We start from the raw sequence: 22,253 nt of genomic DNA on the forward strand, positions 1-22,253 counted from the left end.
AGCGCTGCATCCTATTCCTCACATTTTTCTATTGGGTTGTTTGCCTTTTAAAAAATTTTCATCTGAAGGTGTTCATTATCCTAAGATACTAATTTTGTATTATACATGAGAAGTATTTTCTTTTAGTCATTGCTTATATGATATGTAAAGTTTTTTTAATTTTGATGTACTCCAATTTATTGCTTTTTTGCTCTTAATGGCTTTTCTCTTTTATTTTAGAAGACCATTATACCAGTGACAGAAAGATATATTTCCATTATTTTTTAAATCTGTTATTTGTGATACAATGTGTGAATGATGTGACTGTTTGCAAAATGGGTAACCAATTAACCCAACACTATTTATGCCTCATTGATCTTTCCTCATTGATTTGTAAAGCTATCTTCATGTGTATAAATTACCCTATACACATAGATCTGTTTCAGTTTGTTTATTTTCATATGAATACCATGTGGTAGCTTTATAATACTTGCCATTTTTCTAATAGAATCGTTTTTCTTCGTTCTCTCCTTCCATATATTTTGCTTAACCTTAAACATTTACTCCCACATATTAGATTTAGAATCAGTTTGTTCTCTAAAAAACCTTAATGGGTGTTTAATTGGTACTGTAATGAATTTGTATTGATGTAGTTACAGTACTAAATCTTTCTGTCCAAAAACAAGTTTTATTTCTTCATTTATTTAGATTTCATTTTGTGTCCCTCAGCGAGTTTTTACATTTTCTTTCCCATAACATTCTTTTGTAATGTTTCCATAACATGCATTTTGGAAGAAGTGTTAATTTTTATTTATTTGTATATGTCATAAATATTATTTCAACTGCTATTAAAGAAAAGAGTTTTATTTTTTATGTTTTCTGGTTAGTTATTATTGGAGTAACGCATCGTCCTGGTTTACTAATATTAGGTACATACATGCCCATCTCATTGTCACATTGTCCTAATTTGAATAATGATTACATGGTGACCGTTGTCATTGCCAATTTAGAATTTCTTTCATTTTCAGTTAACAGAAAACTTCTCCAGTGGTTTATTAAACAAAGAAGAGGTTTAATTATCTTATAACAGGAAATCGGCTGGTGGATGATCCGTGGCTGATACAACAGCTCTAAAATATCTTCAAGAACCCAGCCTTTTGATTTTTCTAATTCACTGTCATTAGCATGTACTTTTTCATCCTTTTTGTAAGATGGTTGTTGTACCTTCTGGTATCATTTCAATCTTTCAAACAGAAAGAAAGGAATGTGTCAGGAACACAATGAATTTTTAGTGCCCCCCCCCCAACACACACACCCCGAAGAAGGACGAGTTCCCCAGCAACTTCCATCTACATTTGATTTATCAGAACTGTGACACATATCCTCCTCTATTGCAGAGAAGAATAAGGGGAAGCAAGAATTGAATACATAATTTAATAATTTAAACTTTATTCTGAGACAGTTAAATGTTATTCAAAGTTTTCGGCAGGGCTAAGACAGTGAAATTGGTGGATTTGAAAGATTCATCAGGAAGTGATCTGCAGAATGAGGGCAAATGACTCTGAAGGCAAAGAAAGCTTAGCTAAGCTAAGTCTCTTCAGTCGTGTCCGACTCTGTGTGACCCCATAGACGACAGCTCACCAGGCTCCGCCATCCCTAGGATTCTCCAGGCAAGAATACTAGAGTGGGTTGCCATTCCCTTCTCCAGTGCATGAAAGGGAAAAGTGAAAGTGAAGTCGCTCAGTCGTGTCCGACTCCTAGCGACCCCATGGGTCTGCAGCCTACCAGGCTCCTCCACCCATGGGATTTTCCAGGCAAGAGTACTGGAGAAAGCTTAGCATATTGATTAAAGGAAAGAAGAGAAAGGATCACTGAAATCCAGTTAGAGCACTCATCTAGCCAACCAGACTGTTCTAAGAGTAGTAACAGTTTGGGGTAGGTAGATTAGTAACCTTGAGAATAGAAAGAAGAAATAGCTTTTATACCATTGACTCTCAAGCAAGACTAGCTGATTATTAAATTTTTAAATGTGAGATCAATATTCTTTAATTCTAAAATGTTTAATCTAGGGAAATGGTCGAGTAATGATACATTTAGGGTGTTAGAGTATTTCAAACAGATTAAAATAATTCTCTTAGATGTCTTCTTTATAAGGTTGGTAAGGCAGCAGTGTAAGTTGAATAGTTCAGTCATTCACTATTTTGATTTTCATAGTAATGAATGGCCTAAGTATCAGCGCTGAAAACTAGAAGACATGCCATCTACCTGTCACAAACATTGATATTCTTCAGTTAAATATGATTTGAATGGTGCTGAATTAAAGCCTTTGAAGGTTTACTCATGACTTCTCTCTTGTGATTGACAGAGGGAACCCCCAACAGAACTCTGGTTATGGCTTCTTCAAGGTTAGAAGTTTATGGGACAGTCTTTTGGCCTGTTGCCGTAGGGGAAGACATTAAGTTTTCCTGTCAGAGCTAGCACAAAATAGACTGGAAACTCAAACTAGGAAAAAGAAGGTCAGCCCTATAGCTTTCTTGGTCTACACCTTAATTTTGGCATGAATAGTTAAAACCATGACAAAACCTTTCTGCCCACATTTGATGTTTCATGTTAGGACTGCCTTGGATTCTGTGATTCAGAGAATATTCTCTTCATTTTGCTACTTCTTGGAATCAATAATAAAATGTTAGAGAAAAGGTAAAAATTTTCTACATCCCTGTATTACACCTGAAGAATTAAAATATGGTTTTGCACAGTTCTGGTGACAAACCTTGTCTGACAGATAACCTTGTATTTAATTACAAGCCAGCATAGACATGAGTCTTTAACAATGATTCTTAACCAGTCTGCTGAAAGCAAGCATTCTTCTTTTCAAGAAAAATGGGCACGTGTTGGTACTCAAAATTTTCCTTAAGGAAGCAAGAGCTCTTGATACAGAAAAAAATATAATCAGAGTTTTCAACAGACAGAAGAACCTTTGCAATTATAAAATAGTGCTATGGCTCTTTAAGAAAACAAAACAAAAGACAAGACTTAAAAAACTCAGATTTACTGGTTTCAGCAAGATTCATGGTGACATTACATCTAAAACCTAGAGTAAGCAGTCAGCTTAGATTTAAGAAGACTGCATGGAGAATAAAAAACAGTGCCAGGAAGCAGTGCACAGTGGTTTGAGCATTATGGAAAATCTAATTCATAACAGATAAAACTGAGGATACAGAATCAGTTCAGAAGAGAGTTTAGTTTCATTTTAATTCAAAAACTATTCTTGGGACTTCCTGGTGGTCCAGTGACTAAGACTCTATGCTTCCAATGCAGGGAGGTGTGGGTTCGATCCCTGATCAGGGAACTAGGTCCCACATGCGACAACTGAAAGTTTGCGTGTTGCAACTAAGAACCAGCACAACCCAATAAATAAATACTTAAGGAAAGAACTATTTCTTAAACATCTTTTGTATGTCAGCCATTGTGATACATGCAGAAGATGCATTAATGAACAAGGCAGATGTGCTTCCATCCTTCTTTAGACTCAACAGTCTTATTAGTAAAGGTTAAAAAGTCTGAAACAATGAAGAGGAAAGTCATGGTAGTTACATCTAAGAGACCCAATCTGCATATAACTAGGATTCCAGAAAGAAGGTATCACTTAAAAACTGGTGAAAATGTTAAGTTTCATAGTTATAAAGGTGAAAGCCCTAGTGATCCAGGCAGAAACTGTGTAAATGTAAAAAGAGGTAGACCAGCCTTAGATAGCCAAGCAACTCATTCTCAAGGTTGAGTGAAAAACATTGATTCATTGTAATTTATTACGTGGATTTCAAGTCAGATAATCAAGTTGTATGCTAGGACAGTATTCTCAGACATGTATGGGCTCAAAGAACCTTTCATCTATATGTGTTTCCTAAAATATAATTATCAAAATGAGGAACTTAAGAAATGGAGAAGTTCTGATATAAAACGGTGATTGCACCAGGCTTCCCTGGTGGCTCAGTGGTGATGAATCCGTCTGCAGATGCAGAAGACGCAGGTTTGATCCCTGGGTCAGAAAGATCCCCCTGAGAAGGAAATGGCAACTCACTCTAGTATTCTTGCCTGGGAAATGCCATGGACAGAGGAGCCGGGCGGGCTACAGTCCATGGGATTGCAAAAGAGTTGGATACGATTTAGTGACTAACCAACAGCGAGTAATAAAACCATTTAAACATAGAGTGCATGTATGCTCAGTCATTTCCGACTCTTTGCTACCCCATGGACTGTAGCCCACCAGTCTCCTCTGTGGTATTTCCCAGGCAAGAATACTGAAGTGGGTTGCCATTTCCTCCTCCAGGGGATCTTTCCGATCCAGGGATCAAACCTGAGTCTTTTGGATCTCTTGAATTGGTAGGCAGATTTTTTTTTTTATCACTGAGCCACCTGGGAAGCCCATTTAAACAGGATAAAACACAAATAGTTATATCTTTATAAAATAGTATAAATTGCTTTAAAAAAATAAAAATAACTTTGTCCTAAAATAATGTCATCAAAAATTAGCATGTAAGCCAAGGTATAAGGGCTTTTAAATTTATAAGAAGAAATCAATAGTTTCATATTTCTTTTGAAATTGGAGATACCCATTAGTAGAATATAAGTAGGAGGATGAGTATCTTCTAAACCACTGGGGGTAAGGGAGATGTTTGGATAAAATCCCATATTGGCACAAAAGGAAATGGCAAGGATGCCTCCAAAGAACAGAAAACAAAATGACAATTATAAGTTCACATCACTTTAACACATGTATTGGATGTTCACTAATTGCCAAGCTTAAAGAGCAGTGCATCTTTCAGTAAGGTAGTTATGCAAGGTCTCATTAAAAATGTGGAAAGGAGGTGAAGGTGTCAATTGTTCCTTGAATTGGGAGCATTCCAAAGAGAAGGAACAGCAACTGCAGACTTCTCAAGACCATGCCTATGTAGTTTGTTTTGTTTTAGGAGTTTAAAGGGTGCTTGGGATTGAAAGTAGAGATGGCTGTAAAGAGGTATGTGGTGATTTTGGGGTAGACAGTGGGTGAAATGAGTAGTGTAAACTTTTAAGTATTAGCTTTTTTTCTGAGTGTGATGAAAGGTTTTGAGCTTAGGAGTTCTGGTTCTCTGTTAAAAATGGAGTGAGGATGGTTGAAAAGCAAAGACAGAGGCAGAGACCATTATGAGTCTATTATAGTAATTAAAGCCAAAGATTGTGATAGATTGGACCACAGTGATAGTAGTTAGATATCAGAAATGGTATGGCACTTTTAGGAATGTCTCTGAAAGACAGTGACAAGAAAATGTAAATAAGTGATAAAAGACAAGATGGTAAAATTACACTGTATAATCACAAGTTGAAAATATTTTATTTCTGTCTATAAATAGAAAAAGGTAATCAGCATTTTTACTTTAGGGTAAGAAGATTTTTATTTGTGGTTGTACATGTGTGTAGATTTCTTATGCTTTTGTGTATTTTGTATATTCCCTTTTATAATTTGAGAAGAGGCTTAAGTTTTTCAAAATATTTTTCCTTCATAGAACAAAGAGGTGAAGAAAAAGATGTCAGATTCAAAGAAAACATCTGCATCTACTTTAAAGTAAGTAATTCTATGATTTTCTGCGTGAGAACAAATATGCATATGAATTAAATTTAAAAAGTTTTGACAACTACATTTTTTAATATATTTTATCTCCCTAACTCAAATGGGACATCATTCTAATTGAATTATTTTAAACTTTTTTAGATTTAAGCTTTGCATCTTTAGAAGATTTTGGTGTTAGAATTTCTTTGCTAATTTTTTTCTTCTTTTAATAGAAAAGATACAGATGCTTCCACAGCTATTGAAACTGTGACTGCAGCTTCTGCTAGTAAGTTGTTACTTTTAATACTCCTCCAGTATGAGTATATTTTGTCAGTTTACTGGAAACTTTTGCAAGATGATGCTAGGAAAAAGGTATTCATTGTGCTTTAGTAGAAGGGATCCACATTGGCCCCTGTTTTAAGCTAGTGATCCACTGGAGAAAGCCCATATTCTTCAGCCTTGCATAAATGACCCCTTAACCGTTGCCCCCAGATTACTTTTTCAGTCTCTTGTCACACAGATGTATATTATGTTTCAGTTACTCAGAGCAGTTTATTTTCCAGCTGTTCTGTCCCATTTCATTTTGCAGGTCTTTATACTGTCCATTCATGTGGAGTCATTGTCTAAATTCCAGTTAACTTCGCTTAGTAATAACCCACTCCAGTATTCTTGCCTAGAAATCCTGTGGACAAAGGAGCCTGGTGGGCTGCTGTCTGGGGTCGCACAGAGTTGGACACGACTGAAGCAACTTAACATGGTTGCATGCATTGGAGAAGAAAATGGCAACCCACTCCAGTTTTCTTGCCTGGAGATACCCAGGGATAGAGGAGCCTGGTGGGCTGCCGTCTATGGGATCACACAGAGTTGGACACGACTAAAGTGACTTAGCAGCAGCAGCAGTAAGCACTTCTGAAGTACCTACTTAGTAGGTACCAGGCCTTGTGCAAGGTAATGAAAATACAAAGCCAATTAAGACTCCTTTTGGAGGGTCAAGGTGGGGCAAATCTAATTTATTCTTTAAGGTCTGTCTCAGAAAATGCTTCTTTTTGATACCTTTCATGACCCTTAGGCAGTTTAGTTCAGTTCAGTCACTCAGTCGTGTCTGACTCTTTGTGACCCCATCGACTGCAGCACACCAGGCTTCCCTGTCCATCACCAACTCCTGGACCCTGCTCAAACTCATGTCCATTGAGTCGGTGATGGCGTCCAACCATCTTATCCTCTGTCGCCCCCTTCTCCTCCTGCCTTCAATCTTTCCAGCATCAGGGTCTTTTCCAATGAGTCAGTTGTTCACATCATATCTTTGATCTGCTTGCAGTCTAAGGGACCCTCGAGTTTTCTCCAACACCATATAGTTCAAAATCATTAATTCTTTGCCACTCAGCCATTTTTATGGTGCAATTCGCACATCCATACATGACTACTGGAAAAACCATAGCTTTGACTATACAGACCTTTGTCAGCAAAGTAATGTCTCTGCTTTTTAACAGCCTGTCTAGGTTTGTCATAGCTTTTCTTCCAAGGAGCAAGCATCTTTTAATTTCATGGCTGCAGTCACCATCTGTAGTGATTTTGGAGCCTAAGAAAATAAAACCTACCACTTTCCACTTTTTCCCCACCTATTCACCATGAAATGATGGGACCAACTGCCATAATCTTCATTTTTTGATTGTTTGAGTTTTAAGCCAGCTTTTTCACCCTCCTCTTTTACCTTCATCAAGAGACTCTTTAGTTCCTTTTTACTTTCTGCCATAAGGGTGGTATCATCTGCATATCTGAGGTTATTGATATTTCTCCCCACAATCTTGATTCCAGCTTGTGCTTTGTCCAGCCCAGCATTTTACATGATATACTCTGCATATAAGTTATATAAGCAGGGTGACAATATACAGCCTTGACATACTCCTTTCCCAATTTTGAACTAGTCCGTTGTTCCATGCCTGGTTCTAACTCTTGCTTCTTGACCTACATGCAGGTTTCCCAGGAGGCAGGCAGAATACCAAGGTGGTCTGGTGTTCCCATCTCTTGAAGAATTTTCCACAGTTTGTTGTGATCCACACAGTCAAAGGCTTTAACGTAGTCAATGAAGCAGAAGTAGATGTTTTTCTGGAATTCTCTTGCTTTTTCTGTGATCCAACGGATGTTGGCAGTTTGATCTCTGGTCCCTTTGCCTTTTCTAAATCCAGCTTGAACACGTGAACATTCTTGGTTCACGTACTGTTGAAGCCTAGCTTGAAGGATTTTGAGCATGACCTTGCTAGCATGTGAAATGAGTGCAATTGTGTGGTAGTTTGAACATTCTTTGGCATTGCCCTTCTTTGGGATTGGAGATTGGAATGATAGTGACCTTTTCCATTCTTGTGGCCACTGTTGAGTTTTCCAAATGTGCTGGCATATTGAGTGCAGCACTTTCACAGCATCATCTTTTAGGATTTGAAATAGCTCAAGTGGAATTCTGTCACCTCCGCTAGCTTTGTTTGTAGTGACGCTTCCTAAGTCTCACTTGACTTAACATTCCAGAATGTCTGGCTCTAGGTGAGTGATCACACCATCATGGTTATCCAGATCATTAAGATCCTTTTTGTCTAGTTCTTCTGTGTATTCTTGCCCCCTCTTACTAATCTCTTTTACTTCTGTTAGGTCCATGCTGTTTCTGTCCTTTATTGTTCCCATCTTTGCATGAAATGTTCCCTTGGCGTCTCTAATTTTCTTGAAGAGATCTCTAGTCTTTTCACATTCTATTATTTTCCTCTATTTCCTTACATCATTCACTTAGGAAGGCTTTCTTGTCCATCCTTGCTATTCTTTGAAATTCTGCATTCATATTGTTATAACTTTCCTTTTCTACTTTGCCTTTAGCTTCTCTTCTTTTCTCAGTTATTTGTAAGGCCTCCTCAGACAATCATTTTGCCTTTTTGCATTTCTTTTTCTTGGGGATGGTTTTATCACTGCCTCGTGAACAATGTTACGAACCTCCATCCATAGTTCTTCAGGCACTCAGTCAGGTCTAATCCCTTGAATGGACTTGTCACTTCCATTGTATAATCACAAGGGATTTGGTTTAGGTCATACCTGAATGGTCTAGTGGTTTTCCGTACTTTCTTCAATTTAAGTCTGAATTTGGCAGTCAGCGTTTATGATCTGAGCCACAGTCAGTTCCCAGTCTTGTTTTTGCTGACTGTATAGATCTTCTCCATCTTTGGCTGCAAAGAATATAATCAGTCTGATTTCAGCATTGACCATCTTGTGATGTCCATGTGTAGAGTCAACTCTTGTGTTGTTGAAACAAGGTGTTTGCTATGACCAGTGTGTTCTCTTGGCAAAACTCTGTTAGCCTTTGCCATGCTTAATTTTGTACTCTAAGGCCAAGCTTGCCTGTTACTCCAGGTATCTCTTGACTTCCTATTTTTGCATTCCAGTCTCATGCATTGGAGAAGGAAATGGCAACCCACTCCAGTGTTCTTGCCTGGAGAATCCCAGGGACGGGAGAGCCTGGTGGGCTGCTGTCTATGGGGTCGCACAGAGTTGGACACGACTGAAGCGACTTAGCAGCAGCAGCAGCAGCAGCCCCTATGATGAAAAGGTGTTAGTTCTCTATAAGGTCTTTCAGGTCATCATAGAACCATTTAACTTCATCTTCTTTGACATTAGCGGTTGGAGTATAGACTTGGATTGCTGTGATATTGAATGGTTTGCCTTGGATAAGAACAGAAATCATTCTGTCATTTTTGAGATTGCATTTCAGACTCTTGTTGACTATGAGGTCATCATAGAACCATTCAACTTCAGCTTCTTCAGCATTAGTGGTTGGGGCATAGACTTGAATTATTGTGATATTGAATCATTGGCCTTGGAAATGAACTGAATTACTGCAATATTGAATGATTTTCCTTGGAAACAAACTGAGATCATTCTGTCGTTTTTGAGATTGCACCCAAGTGATGCATTTTGGACTCTTGTTGACTATGAGGGCTATTCCATTTCTTCTCAGGGATTCTTGCCACCAGTAGTAGATACAATGATCATATGAATTAAATTTGCCCATTCCAGTCCATTTTAGTTCACTGATTTCTAAAATGTCAATGTTTACTCGTGCCATCTCCTGTTGGCACTTGACCACTTCCAATTTACCTTGATTCATGGACCTAACATTCCAAGTTCCTATGCAGTATTGTTCTTTTCAGCATTGGACTTTTACTTTCACCATGAGACACATCCACAACTAGGAGTTGTTTTTGCTTTGGCTCAGCCTTTTCATTCCTTCTGGAGCTATTTCTCCGCTCCTCTCCAGTAGCATATTGGGCGTCTACTGACCTGGGGAGTTCATCTTTCAGTGTCATATCTTTTTGCCTCTTCATTCTGTTCATGGGGTTCTCAAGGCAAGAATGCTGAAGTGGTTTGCCATTCCCTTCTCCAGTGGACCATGTTTTGTCAGAGAATTCTCCACCATGACCTGTCTGCTTGGGTGGCCCTACATGGCATGGCTCATAGTTTCATTGAGTTAGACAAAGCTGTGATTCATGTGATCAGTTGGTTAGTTTTCTGTGATTGTGGTTTTCATTCTCTCTGCCCTCTGATAGATAAGAAGCTTATGCCAAGTTAGCTCTTTCCTAAATGTAAATTATATTTTTTGTATTGTGTTATTGATGTATTTTTCTTATTATTTTAGCCAAAACTGGACAAACCAAGACATCTGCAACCAAACTAAATAAATCTTCAGGTATGTTTTCTATATTAGGATGTCAGACATACTAATTAACTTTAAATTGTTGAAGACGGTTTTGTCAGTACTCTTGGATTTCATGTGATACAGTGTTTGCTGAGTATATGCCAATTTTTGAAATTTACAGTCATCTAGAAGTTTTGAGAAAGCGTGTTTAGTAGACAGTGCTCTTTTTCTGCAGTTATTATCAAAATAATTTAACTGGCTAACTATTTCTCATGATGAATATTAGAAATATTTCCCTTTTTCTCTTTTATTTTGGTCTTCTCTGTTTACTTGTCTTTTATAGAATAGTCCAGATAACAAACTTATGGCAAATTATGTTCTTTTTGTATTTTTTGTAGGCTACATTATATTTTAAAGTAACTATTAATTTTTTTCTCCTTGTCCTAGTATTTATCCCCCTTTCTGTTTTTCCTCTACTAGAAGTAGTAAAGTAAATTGATTTGTGGTAATAGCATAGAATAGTGAAAGAAACACCTTAAGGGTTCATTTGGGCTAAGGTTACTGCAGTGTGACAAAACTTGGGCATGGCTAGGAAATGACTGGTTAAATGGCAATATAAAGATTAGTATTTCTCTTTTTGAGAAAAAATTAAGGTCTCTCTTTGAATATGAACGGTGGATTTGTAAGCTATTTTGATTAAATATTGTAGATATCATAATTCCTTTTAATAACTTTTCAAAAGCATGATCATATTTTCACAGAAGGTCCTGTTAAATAGGGCAGTTACCACCATTGTTTATAAATGGAGTAGTGTGCACAGAAATCAGTAAATTTCCCCAGACTTCACAATTTAACTTGGAGTTCAGCTTGGATTTAAAGACTTCTGATCCTGGGCTTTTTCTTCATACTGTCTTGCTACTCGTTGAGAATCCTGATTTTAAGAACTAAACCTCTTGTTGCTCTCTAAATAAAAAGGTTCAGTTTTTCTGGTTCTCTGGCAGTCTTGTTAGTGACACTTAGATGATCACAGTCATTTCGGAATATAGGCATCAGTAATATATGCATATGTACGAAGTGTTAGAGCAGTTCAAAAAGTTCTGTTAAAATAGGACCCCTTAGGAATGAGTCAAAACAATCTTGATGTGGCCTGACCATGATATAGGTATTCTTAAGGGCTTCCCTGGTGACTCAGCTGGTAAAGAATTTGCCTGCAATGTGGGAGATCTCGGTTTGATCCCTGGGTTGGGATGATCCCCTGGAGAAGGAATGGCTACCCACTCCAGTATTCTGGCCTAGAGAATTCCATGGACTGCATAGTCCATGGGGTTTCAAAGAGTCAGACAAGACTGAGCGACTTTCACTTTGAAGGGCTTTTTAATTGATTGGGAGCCAAGGAAGCATGAACTGGGAGGTCCTGAATACAACTGCTTTTGAAACCATTAAAGCCATCATAGAAATGTTTTTATATCCTGTAGTTAGTAATTTTGCTTCTAGTTGATTTGATTTAAGTAACTTACCTGAATGCTATTTTTTAAGTACCCAAAAGGGGAGGTGAATTTTCATTTCTAATTTAGCAAATGATCTATGTCCCTAAAGATGATAACATTTTATGTTTTGAATAAAATATAGTCTGTTGCTCTTATATCCTTTGTGATAGGTTCTTTCAGTATTGTTGATACAAGTTAATAAATAAACCAGTTTTGACTGAGCTTTTGTGATTTAGGGAAGTCAGCGGGTTCTGTCAAATCTGTGGTAACGGTAGCTGCTAAAGGTAATAAAGCTTCACTCAAAACAGGTAAGACTGTTGAAAGGTTATATTAGGTTTATTCATAATTCTGTTTTAAAGAATATAATAAATATAATACCAAAAGCAAGTTTTAAATTTATATAATTCGTATTTAATAACATCTTGAAAAGTTTAGTAGATACTTCTTTGATACTTAAAAACGTGACACACATACAACTTTTGTTTTTAGGTGCTTTGGTCTTGGACAGTTTTTGCCATTGCAGATATTTTTGGAAACATTTCTGACAGCTGTATAATATTAGGCTGCTGTAACCACTTCCCCCCTGTTTAATCTTTCTTTTCCTCATGTTTTTAGAGTTGTCACTTCATATTATCTTGCTCAGCTTATAGAACTCCCCTAATATTTCTACTTTAAAGATTTTCTTTCCATGTTATAAGAATGTATCCTCCATCAAGACATGGAACACTAAATTGTAACATGTTGAAACTAACATGATCTGTTTATTAATATATTTTCCCAGTAGACTAATGTAATTGTAAAGAATCTTTGTGGAAATAATAAAATAGAATTTTTGTGTGTGTTTTTGGCACATGAGGATCAAATTTGTGAATCACTAATAACCCTTAACAAAAATTATATCTCAGTTTATATTTTCTTTTAATCTTACTGGTAAACAGATATTGAAAAAAATTGGAAATAAATACACGGAAAAGAGCAGCTTTTATAATGAAATTGAACTACTTATTTACTGACATATTAGTTGAAACATGCTAATTGACTGGATAGAGCCTTTATAATAATGGTTCAACTCTACTTTTAAAAGCAAAATCTAGTGGAAAGAAGTCTCTGGAAGTCAAAAAGGCTGGAATTGTCAAGAACAAAGACACCAGTAAATCTGTGAATGTACCAGGTAAGCTTAATTGCTATCATTCAGTGCTTCTGTTTCATTAAATCCTATTGGTACACATTCGAGGTATATTTTGGAGTCGTTGCTTAAAAATCAAAAGGATTGTTTTGTGTTTCAAAGGAAAATTTGTATTAGCTTTGTCTTCAATCAGGTCAGCCTATGGAGACTTGAAGTAACAAAATAACCTAGCTTAAGTTCCTGTTTATATTCATTAGTTTAATTGTATGAGTGTGTTTTTCTAGACTAATAAGGGCTCAGCTGGTAAAGAATCCGCCTGCAATGCGGGAGACCTAGGTTCAATCCCTCGGTTGGGAAAATCCCCTGGAGAAGGGAAAGGCTACCCACTCCAGTATTCTAACCTGTATAGTCCATGGGGTTGCAGAGTTGAACGTGATGAGCAACTTTCACTTTCACTTTGATCTTGCAGAAAGCTCTGAAATGAAGACAAATGTGGAAGTCAAAACCACAGAAAATGGTGCTAAAGAAACTATTTCAGGTAGGTAAATAGAAATTTTATTTTGTTACCTTATGTTTAAAGATGAAAGATTAAAAAAAATTTTACTAAGGTTTTTGTGTCTCATATATATATATATATATATATGTAGGAAATATACATATTACATATATATATATATATATATAATATGTTGGAAATGACAACCCACTGCAGTATTCTTGCCTGGGAAATCCCATGGACAGAGGAGCCTGGCGGGCTACAGTCCATGGGGTTGCAAAGAATTGGACACAGCTAAGTGATTCAACAGCAACAACAATATATATATATTTTTTTTTTTTTTTTTTTTATTACCAGGGTTATACCTAGGTGAATTTAAGAATATTGTGATTCAGATCTTCACCTTATCTCTTGATTTTGCTCTCAGAAGAAATAAAACTGAATGTATTATTTAAAAGCCAGTTACTTCTGTAACTGTATCCTATTCAAATTCTCTGGTCTTTTGCCTGTTATATACATTTTCATGAAGCTACTGTTTAATCCACTGTGGAATAAAGTTAGATCTTGATAAATAAAATATATTTGCCTAAATTCTTATTTTATTTTATATCTTAAGCTGCTTTGGAGGCCACAGAAAATGAACCAGTCAACAAGGTCAGTTTTTAATTTCACTTTTTTTTTTTAAGCTTAAGAATCTGTGATACAGTGTAGTTTTCTTACTATAAACCTAGGTAAAAAATGTACATGTATGGTGAAAATCCTGGTCTTTTGTGACTTTGTAAATATGTTTTGAGTTTAAAAATCTTGAGTTGCAGAGTAAGTCATAGAAATTTAGGTGCAGATTATTATAAATAAATGTACATGTTATTGAGCATTTCTTTTCACTGAGAAGAAAATGTTAGGCCAGCTGGGTTTTTGAGTAGAAAAACAACAGTTTTGTGGAATTTCTTTTTTTCTTTTTTCTCTTATAGAGGCAAATGGGAGATACGTTAATACTTAGAATACCAGTTAATTTTTTGTATGTTTAGAGGAGCAAGTGGCGTTTGCAGTTCTATTTCAAGGGCATTAAGTTCACTTTGTTTTCCTGTGCTTATATGTATCATTTTGAATATGTTAAAATTTCATTAATTTAGACATTAGTGGTTAAGATCTTGAGACCTTTCAGGTGCTGAGGATAAGTTCATATTAGAATTGTTGCCCTATTCTTCAAGTAGAAATTAAGTAGTATGTGTTAACTTACTATTTTGGTTTGAGAGGAATATTTTAAAGCAGCAGTAGAATATTTAGATTTACTTATTGTACTCTAGAAGGAATCATTTGCAAACACAGTTTGCATGCTATTTAAAAATCATTCTCAACTAGCTTATGAAAATTACAATTTCCTACCCTCTCACCCTGCAGAAAGAAAAGTTACAAGTTGCCAAATTTACTGTAGTGCACTTTTGTGGATTTTACCCAATATCCACTAAAGGAAAAGCTGGCATTTTGGGGGGAGTCATCTTGAAGAATAAAACAGATCTAAGAGAAGAGAAGGCAGAAATGAAAGTATTTTGTAGTGAGGATTGGGTTATGGAGTAAGGATACTAAGAGGCTAGGTAAGCTTTTTTATATTGCTTAAAAGGGATTATTTTACTCAGTAAGATAAAAGGATATGCCCTGATTTCCAGTAGTCATGTATGGATGTGAGAGTTGGATTGTAAAGAAAGCTAAGCACCGAAGAATTGATGCTTTTGAACTGTAGTGTTGGAGAAGACTCTTGCGAGTCCCTTGGACTGCAAGGAGATCCAGCCAGTCCATCCTAAAGGAAATCAGTCGTGCATATTCATTGGAAGGACTGATGCTTACGATGAAACTCCCATTACATTGGCCACCTGATGCAAAGAACTGACTCATTTGAAAAGACCCTGATGCTGGGAAAGATTGAAGGCAGGAGGAGAAGGGGATGACAGAGGATGAGATGGTTGGATGGCATCACCGACTTGATGGACATGAGTTTGCGCAAACTCTGGGAGTTGGTGATGGACAGGGAGGCCTGGCGTGCTACAGTCCATGGGGTCACAAAGAGTTGGACACGACTGAGCAACTGAACTGAACTGAGCTGATTTGGAGCATCAAATATTAGCATCACAAGGCACAAGAATGGGAACAGTACACGAAAGGAAAGAGTTACAGTCAAAGGCAGCGTTATCTTTTTTAAACTTGTTTTTAAGCAGTGGTTACAGAAAGGAACTAAAGACCTTGACTAGATGACAGAATTATTCTGTGTACTTGAAGAGTGGGAAAATGCATTTTGTTTTGTTTTTAATTTGTGGTTTAGACTAACTTTCTGAATTAATCAGTATTAAATGCAATTTAAATACTAACAGTGATCTGCAGTGTAAAACTTAAATAAATATAAGTAAATAACAGTTAAGTTTTAATGTCAATTCTTAAATTTGTTTTGAAGGAAACAGAAGAAATGTGTATGGTCCTTATTTCTGATTTGCCTAGTAAAGGATATTCTGTTGAAGAAGTTTCCAACCTAGTAAAACCATTTGGTGGTTTAAAGGATATTTTGATTTTGTCATCTCATAAAAAGGTAAGAGTTGAAAATAGTTGTGAATTCATGTTGTCTGCAAGCGCATTTTGAAAAATATTAACTTTACAAAACTTGGAAGAAAGGGTTTAAGAGCAACACCTCAAAATAAGCTGTCTCAAGCTAAGGCATTTTTAAAATACAAAATACAGTTAATCACTTATTTTTAAAGTTTTATTCTATAACCAGATGTAGTTTTATGGTGGGAAGGATGGATTTCCCCATTAAAAATTTGCTTGAACATTTAACAGAAAATACTTTATATAATAATAGTTTTTTAACAACTTAACAAAGTTTCGTTTAGCTGTCTTTACTAGTATGTCTGCTTTTTTTTTTTTTTTTTTACCATTTATACGCAAATGGGAAATAACCATTTTCAGACTCACACTGATAAGAGTCATCAGTACATAGAACAGCCTACTTTTATCTGTATGTCTTCAATTTTCTATAATAAGTGTTTATTGCTTTTGTAATTTTAAAACAAAATGTGTTAATGATGGACAACTTGTAGAAGATATTTATAGGACATGAAAGTTCAGAAAAGTTAAAATAATGGAAACAGCACCCTCAGAGTGGTGGAAAGTAGCGTTCTTATAGAAAGGAGTTGATAATCATTAGAAATTTTTGAGAGTCGAGCCAGTGTTCTTAAGAAAACAAAGAAGGAAGGGATAGTAGGTGTAAGTAATTATATTCAGTTTTACCTTATATCAAAAGTAGATTACTTGAATGGTTGCACAGTTCTACATTAAAAATCATTGAATTGTACGCTTAAACAGGTGAACTTTATGATATGTAAACTGTATTTCATTAAAGCTATTTTCTAAAAAGCACAGTATTTGTAATATTTTGAGATGGATAAAAATTGAAAAAGAATACATTTTTTTAATATAAGAATTTTATGTGGTAATACATTGAAATGGGGGAAATTGTGAAACTCTGGGAATGAATAATTCAGATTCATAGTTTGCATCATATACCAAAGTGAATGTGCATAAATATAAAATCCAGATACAAATCTAGATTATTTATGCCCAGTTTTGATTAGAGTTGAATAGACTATTAAGTTTTTGGAGATTTAATATTTTTCTAGATGTTATGTGGAAAAATATCAAATTCACTCATATAAACATTTTAAACATTTTTTAAATTAAAATTAACATCAAGCAAAATTGAAATAAAAGATTTAAAATATTTGTGTAAATGGGAAAAAAGGATTTGTATAAACATGCTATAAATACTAAAAGTTTGATAAATATACTGGCTAATGACATAAAGAAAGAATTCATTTTAAAAAGCTACAACTGTAGATAAAAATATGGACTGTTTTCACCTCATTAACTATCAAATATATGAAACAAGGTTCAGTCTTTTTATTTACCCAGGTATGAAAATTAAAACCAAATTGTATGGTGCTCCAATTTTATACTTAAGAAAATAACAGAACGTAACTTGATAACCATTACACATTTCTTTGGTTCTTTCATTCCTCATATTTCTCATATTTTGTCAATCATTGAGTTTATTTACTTGATACATGTTTGTTTAATGTCTGCTACATGCCAGATACTGCTCTAGGTAGTAAGGATATAGTGATGAATAAGATAAATAAGATTTCCTTAGTGTCATTTACTACAGTGTCCCTTGTTATTCCTCTTTAGTATTGCCTTATGAGTTCAGTCATTAATTCTTGGTTTTAGTTGTAATTTCTTAGTGTATAGGCCTCACCTTTCTAAGGAATGCATTTTTTATTTTAAAAATATTTGCTAAGTTATGAAATTCATTTGACCCTTAAGTATTAAATTTTTTAAAGAGAAGTAACTTAATAAGACTTTTTTTTTGTTCTTGTAATTTCTATTTTAAAAGGCATTTATAGAAATAAATAGAAAATCTGCAGATTCTATGGTAAAATTTTATACCTGCTTCCCAATATCAATGGATGGAAATCAACTGTCAATAAGTATGGCTCCTGAAAACATGAATTTAAAAGACGAGGTAAATAATAGATTTACCATCATATTTACTAGAATATTATTAAATTTTTTAATTAAATTTATTATAGTCTGTTTTGTTTTCTAGTTTCCTTCTTTGGATCATGTGTTTTTTCTCCCACGCTAAGAAAGCATCTTCCTGTTTCTCTATAGTCTCCCATCTCATTGTTTGAGAGTTAACTTCCATACTGAGGGAATCCAATCCCTCATGTATGATGGAAGGGATTATTTCCTTTCATTTCTCATAACCAGCTGGTGCTAGGTCTGATCTGTTTTAACTCCTGAAATTTCTGGAATTTGTTCTCTCGTCATTCCATTCACCTTTGCTTCACCTCTTTAAAACTCATACTAAAAATAGTTGTTTGTTATATGCTCTGCCTTCAGTTTTGTCTCCCTCAAAACCTTTTTCACAAAGTCATGACACTGGCATAAAATTCAAATCTATTCTAATTTAACTGATTTAGAAATCCTTCATTGTTTCTGTGTGGCCTACAAACATTTACTGCTAAGAAGGATGAAGCAGAGATACTAGGAATCTCTAGAGAAAGATGGAAATGCATGTCTTTTGAAAAAGCCTTCCATAGAGAATCATTCTAATGTGATATAATTGCTGGGGTAGTTTTATATATGTCAGCGTTGAAGAGAAAAAAATTTAAGAACTCTTGTCTCATAAGGTAAAGTTTGTTTTCTGTACATTTAAGCCTTTCATCAGTTAGCTTCTTCCAGCTTTGATGTCTTTGTGTCGTGCCACTCTTGGCCTCTTTATATAATTCAATAACATCAAATTGCTGTACACTTAATAACCTTGTGATGTTTTTTTCAGTAGCTTATATCCCTGTTCGTTCTCATCCTTGAGTTTGCTTTGTAATTTGAGTTCTCTTACTGTCTGCTAAATTAGATCTCATATTCCTTGTATGTGAATTTGAGTGTCTTGCCCTGAATTGTACCCCCTTACTAGTCTTTAATGTTCTTAGGGGACCAAGAAGAATTAAAAGTCTTTGGTTGAGTGTGACTTAAATAACTTGTGTAGGAAGAGGGAAGAATTTTTAGAACGAACAGAAATGTTGCTTGATTCTCATTTTATGAAGTAGTTCCTAATGCTTGTTCATATATAAATCTTGACTAATTAAATATACAAATGAGAAAGAGTGTGCACTTTCAATCTTTTTTATTTTGCCTTTTAGGAAGCTATATTTACAACCTTGATTAGAGAAAATGACCCAGAGGTAAATTTTGCATTTAAATGCTTTTGTACACTTGTTTAATTGATAAGAACATTGTTTTATTGTTTTCACCTGTCAAGAATTAAGGAAAACCTTGGCACTAGTTTTAAAATATTGAAGTGATAGAGATGTCGTATGAATCTTCTCTTGGTAAAAAAATAAGAAATAGAGGATAAAGGAGTCCCTAATGTGAAATATCTTTTAGATTCTGGAGCCATATTAACTGACTTGGATAAATATTGGGTATATTAGATATTTTGGGTAAATGTTATGTTGATAGAAAAAAGATTATACTTCCTTTTTTAGTATATTATTTCACTGATCATTCAGATATAAAATTGGTACCACATTATCTTTACCTATATAGTCATTTTCTTACTCTTGGGAGAGGATGTCACCTGAACTCTGAAAAATTAAATTATTGTTAATCTGTGTTTTACAGTTCAATACTTCAGCTATGTGTGTGTGTGTGTGTTTTTTCCTATGCTGTCTCTTAAAAAAAAAAAAAAACTACAGGTAAATATAGATAAAATTTACGATCGATTTGTACATCTTGATAACTTACCGGAAGATGGACTTCAGTGTGTACTTTGTGTCGGACTTCAGTTTGGGAAAGTGGATCACCATGTATACATGAGTAACAAAAACAAGGTAACAAGCTTCCTTCTGTTTTAGCTGTATATCTTGTAGAGAATATGTAGCTGAACTCTTATGTTCAATGTGGTCTGCAACTTTTAATTCAACTTGTGAACTGAAACACCTGTAGACATTATTCAGCCTCTGAGCAGAATGATAGTATGCCATCTTACTCTCTCCTGGGCTGTAGTAAGGAGGAGCTCCTGGTTCTAAGGGGAAGTAGAGACTTGCAGAAGGTAGAAAGGCCGTTACCTTACGGGGAAGCTGAGACTCGAGCTCATCTAGCCTGAAGTACCTTTGTGACCTTAGCTGAGTTGCTTACACTTTTAGTTCTTATTTGTAAAATGAAGGGGTGTCAACCAGGTCTTTTCTAAAGTCCTTCCCAGTGTTAAAACACACAAAGAAAATGCTGTTAAGTTATATGTAAAGAAGTAGAAATAATCATTCCTTATTTTCATAATTTGGTTGGCTAAAGCCAAAAGGATAAGTCCTTTTTACATTTGCTATACCCTCTGTCTTTTCTTAATTCAGACATGTGCCCATGAAAATTAGGGTTTGGTTAACCATATATTGGGGCTTCCCAGATGGCTTAGTGGTAAAGAATCCTCTTGCTAATGCAGGAGATGCAGGAGACATGGGTTCGATTCCTGAGTTGGGAAGAGCCCCTGGAGGAAGAAATGACAACCCACTCCAATATTCTTGCCTGAGAAATCCCATGGACAGAGGATCCTGGCAGGCTACAGCCCATGGGGTAGCAAAGAGTCGAACATGACTCAGCATACACGGAGACAACCGTATATTAATTACCTAGAAAGTTCAAAAGGGTTTTACAGCAAATTTGACAGTATTTGCTCCATAAAATATACCCGATCTACCAAGTAGTAGATACTAATTTCTTTGACATATTTAAGGAATTTCTTTAATCATGTTTGTCAAAGTTGAGTAGTGTTAACCATATTGACATTATTGTTCAGTCATCACCACTCTCCATCTCTAGAGCTCCTTATAAACTGAGACTGCCTGTCCATTAAACAGGAGCTCCCCATACCCCTTTTCCTAGCTCCTGGCAATCACCACTCTACCATTCACATTTTTGTCTCTCTGAATTTGACTGTTGATATTTTAGGTACCTCATATAAGTGGAATTGTACAATATTTGTCCTTTGGTGTCTGGTTTATTTCACTTAGCATAATGTCTTCAGCATGTGTTGTAGCCTATGTCAGAATTCCTTACTTTTTGAGGCTGAGGAAATAAAATATCTCATTATATGCATGTACCACATTTTACCTGTCTACTCATCTGTTGATTGACACTTGGGATTGCTTTTGCCTTTTGACTGTGTGAATAATATTGTATGAACATGCATGTACAAATACTTGTTCCAGTTCTGGCTTTCAGTTCTTTTAGGTATATATTAAGCAATGAAATTGCTAGATCTTGTGGTAATTCTACTTTTAATTTTTTAAGAAACTTAATATTTTTTTGTCTTCTCCAAAGGCAATTCTTCAGTTAGATAGCCCTGAATCTGCTCAGTCAATGTACAGCTTTCTGAAACAAAACCCACAGAACATAGGTGACCATGTATTGACCTGCACATTATCTCCAAAGATGGACTCATCAGAGGTAAGATTATTTTGTATCAGTTTTTGTTTGTGCTTTTAGAAAGTGAAGGAGGCATAAAGGTTGTTCTCCCAAAGCTAGGGATATATCTGAAAGTAATTTTGAGAATTATTCTTGGGCAGTAGTCAAACTGGTTATGAGTTTAGATAGTTTGTTTTAATATTTTATTTTGCAATCATTATTCCAATTTTTATAGTTTATGGAACAGTGTGAATTTGTCTAAATGAGAATAAATTGAGGTAATCTTAGTAAACATAGCATATATGGTCATATGTGCAGAGCAATTCCATATCCATAGGATGATTATCTCCAGAATGCAGAATCTACATTGAGTCCATTTTTACTTCCTCCTGATAGAAGTTTGTTTTTCTTTTGTTTAAATTATTTATAAACTCTCTTCTTGTAGAAGAAGTAAGATTTTATAGTTTCTTGGCTTGCACCATAGTAAAAACACTGTTGTCGTGTTACTCAGGTCATATAACTTAGTTACTATTTGTTGAATCTGCTCTCAGAGCTGTTTTCCTCACACTCTGTTCTAAATTTATGGTCATATGGTGCTTTGTAAAGCACCTATATACCTCTGCTTTTCTTTTTATTGGTCTTCTGAGTTACATCTGTTATTTCTTGGACTCTGTATCTCCTACTCTCTTGGATTACTTTCTGTTTGCTAGAATACATTGTCAACTAATTTTCCCAGAAACTATGTGTGGCCAGTAGACCTTTTGAATCCCTGCATATTTGGAAATGACTTTATTTTTCTCTTTCTTATTTCATTGATAATGTGTCTAGGTGAAGAATTCTTTGCCCATACTGTTCTTTTATTGTTTATTTTTTTAATGGAGAAGACAGACTGTAGATGATTCACACAC

The 22,253-nt window shown here is 35.3% G+C and overlaps 1 protein-coding gene across 21 annotated transcripts in view; it reads left to right on the forward strand.

Moving 5' to 3' along the window:
• ZNF638 (zinc finger protein 638) overlaps positions 1 to 22,253 on the forward strand; it is a 144,985-nt gene that overhangs the window by 98,017 nt on the left and 24,715 nt on the right. For all 21 annotated transcript variants that reach the window (XR_014082153.1, XM_081590369.1, XM_081590370.1 and 18 more), the window contains 12 exons: positions 5,520 to 5,578; positions 5,797 to 5,849; positions 10,233 to 10,283; positions 11,956 to 12,027; positions 12,804 to 12,890; positions 13,315 to 13,383; positions 13,958 to 13,995; positions 15,788 to 15,919; positions 17,780 to 17,908; positions 19,089 to 19,130; positions 19,644 to 19,778; positions 21,262 to 21,387. Coding sequence is in view for 20 of the 21 variants with exons in the window: in XM_081590369.1 (XP_081446495.1) it covers positions 5,520 to 5,578; positions 5,797 to 5,849; positions 10,233 to 10,283; positions 11,956 to 12,027; positions 12,804 to 12,890; positions 13,315 to 13,383; positions 13,958 to 13,995; positions 15,788 to 15,919; positions 17,780 to 17,908; positions 19,089 to 19,130; positions 19,644 to 19,778; positions 21,262 to 21,387 (993 nt within the window). In the remaining variant the exon portion in view is untranslated. The remainder of the gene's footprint in view (positions 1 to 5,519; positions 5,579 to 5,796; positions 5,850 to 10,232; positions 10,284 to 11,955; positions 12,028 to 12,803; positions 12,891 to 13,314; positions 13,384 to 13,957; positions 13,996 to 15,787; positions 15,920 to 17,779; positions 17,909 to 19,088; positions 19,131 to 19,643; positions 19,779 to 21,261; positions 21,388 to 22,253) is intronic.

The sequence above is a fragment of the Giraffa tippelskirchi genome, chromosome 4, assembly GCF_054371585.1.
Source record: "Giraffa tippelskirchi isolate mGirTip1 chromosome 4, T2T-mGirTip1v1.2.pri, whole genome shotgun sequence".
NCBI classification, from domain to species: domain Eukaryota; kingdom Metazoa; phylum Chordata; class Mammalia; order Artiodactyla; family Giraffidae; genus Giraffa; species Giraffa tippelskirchi.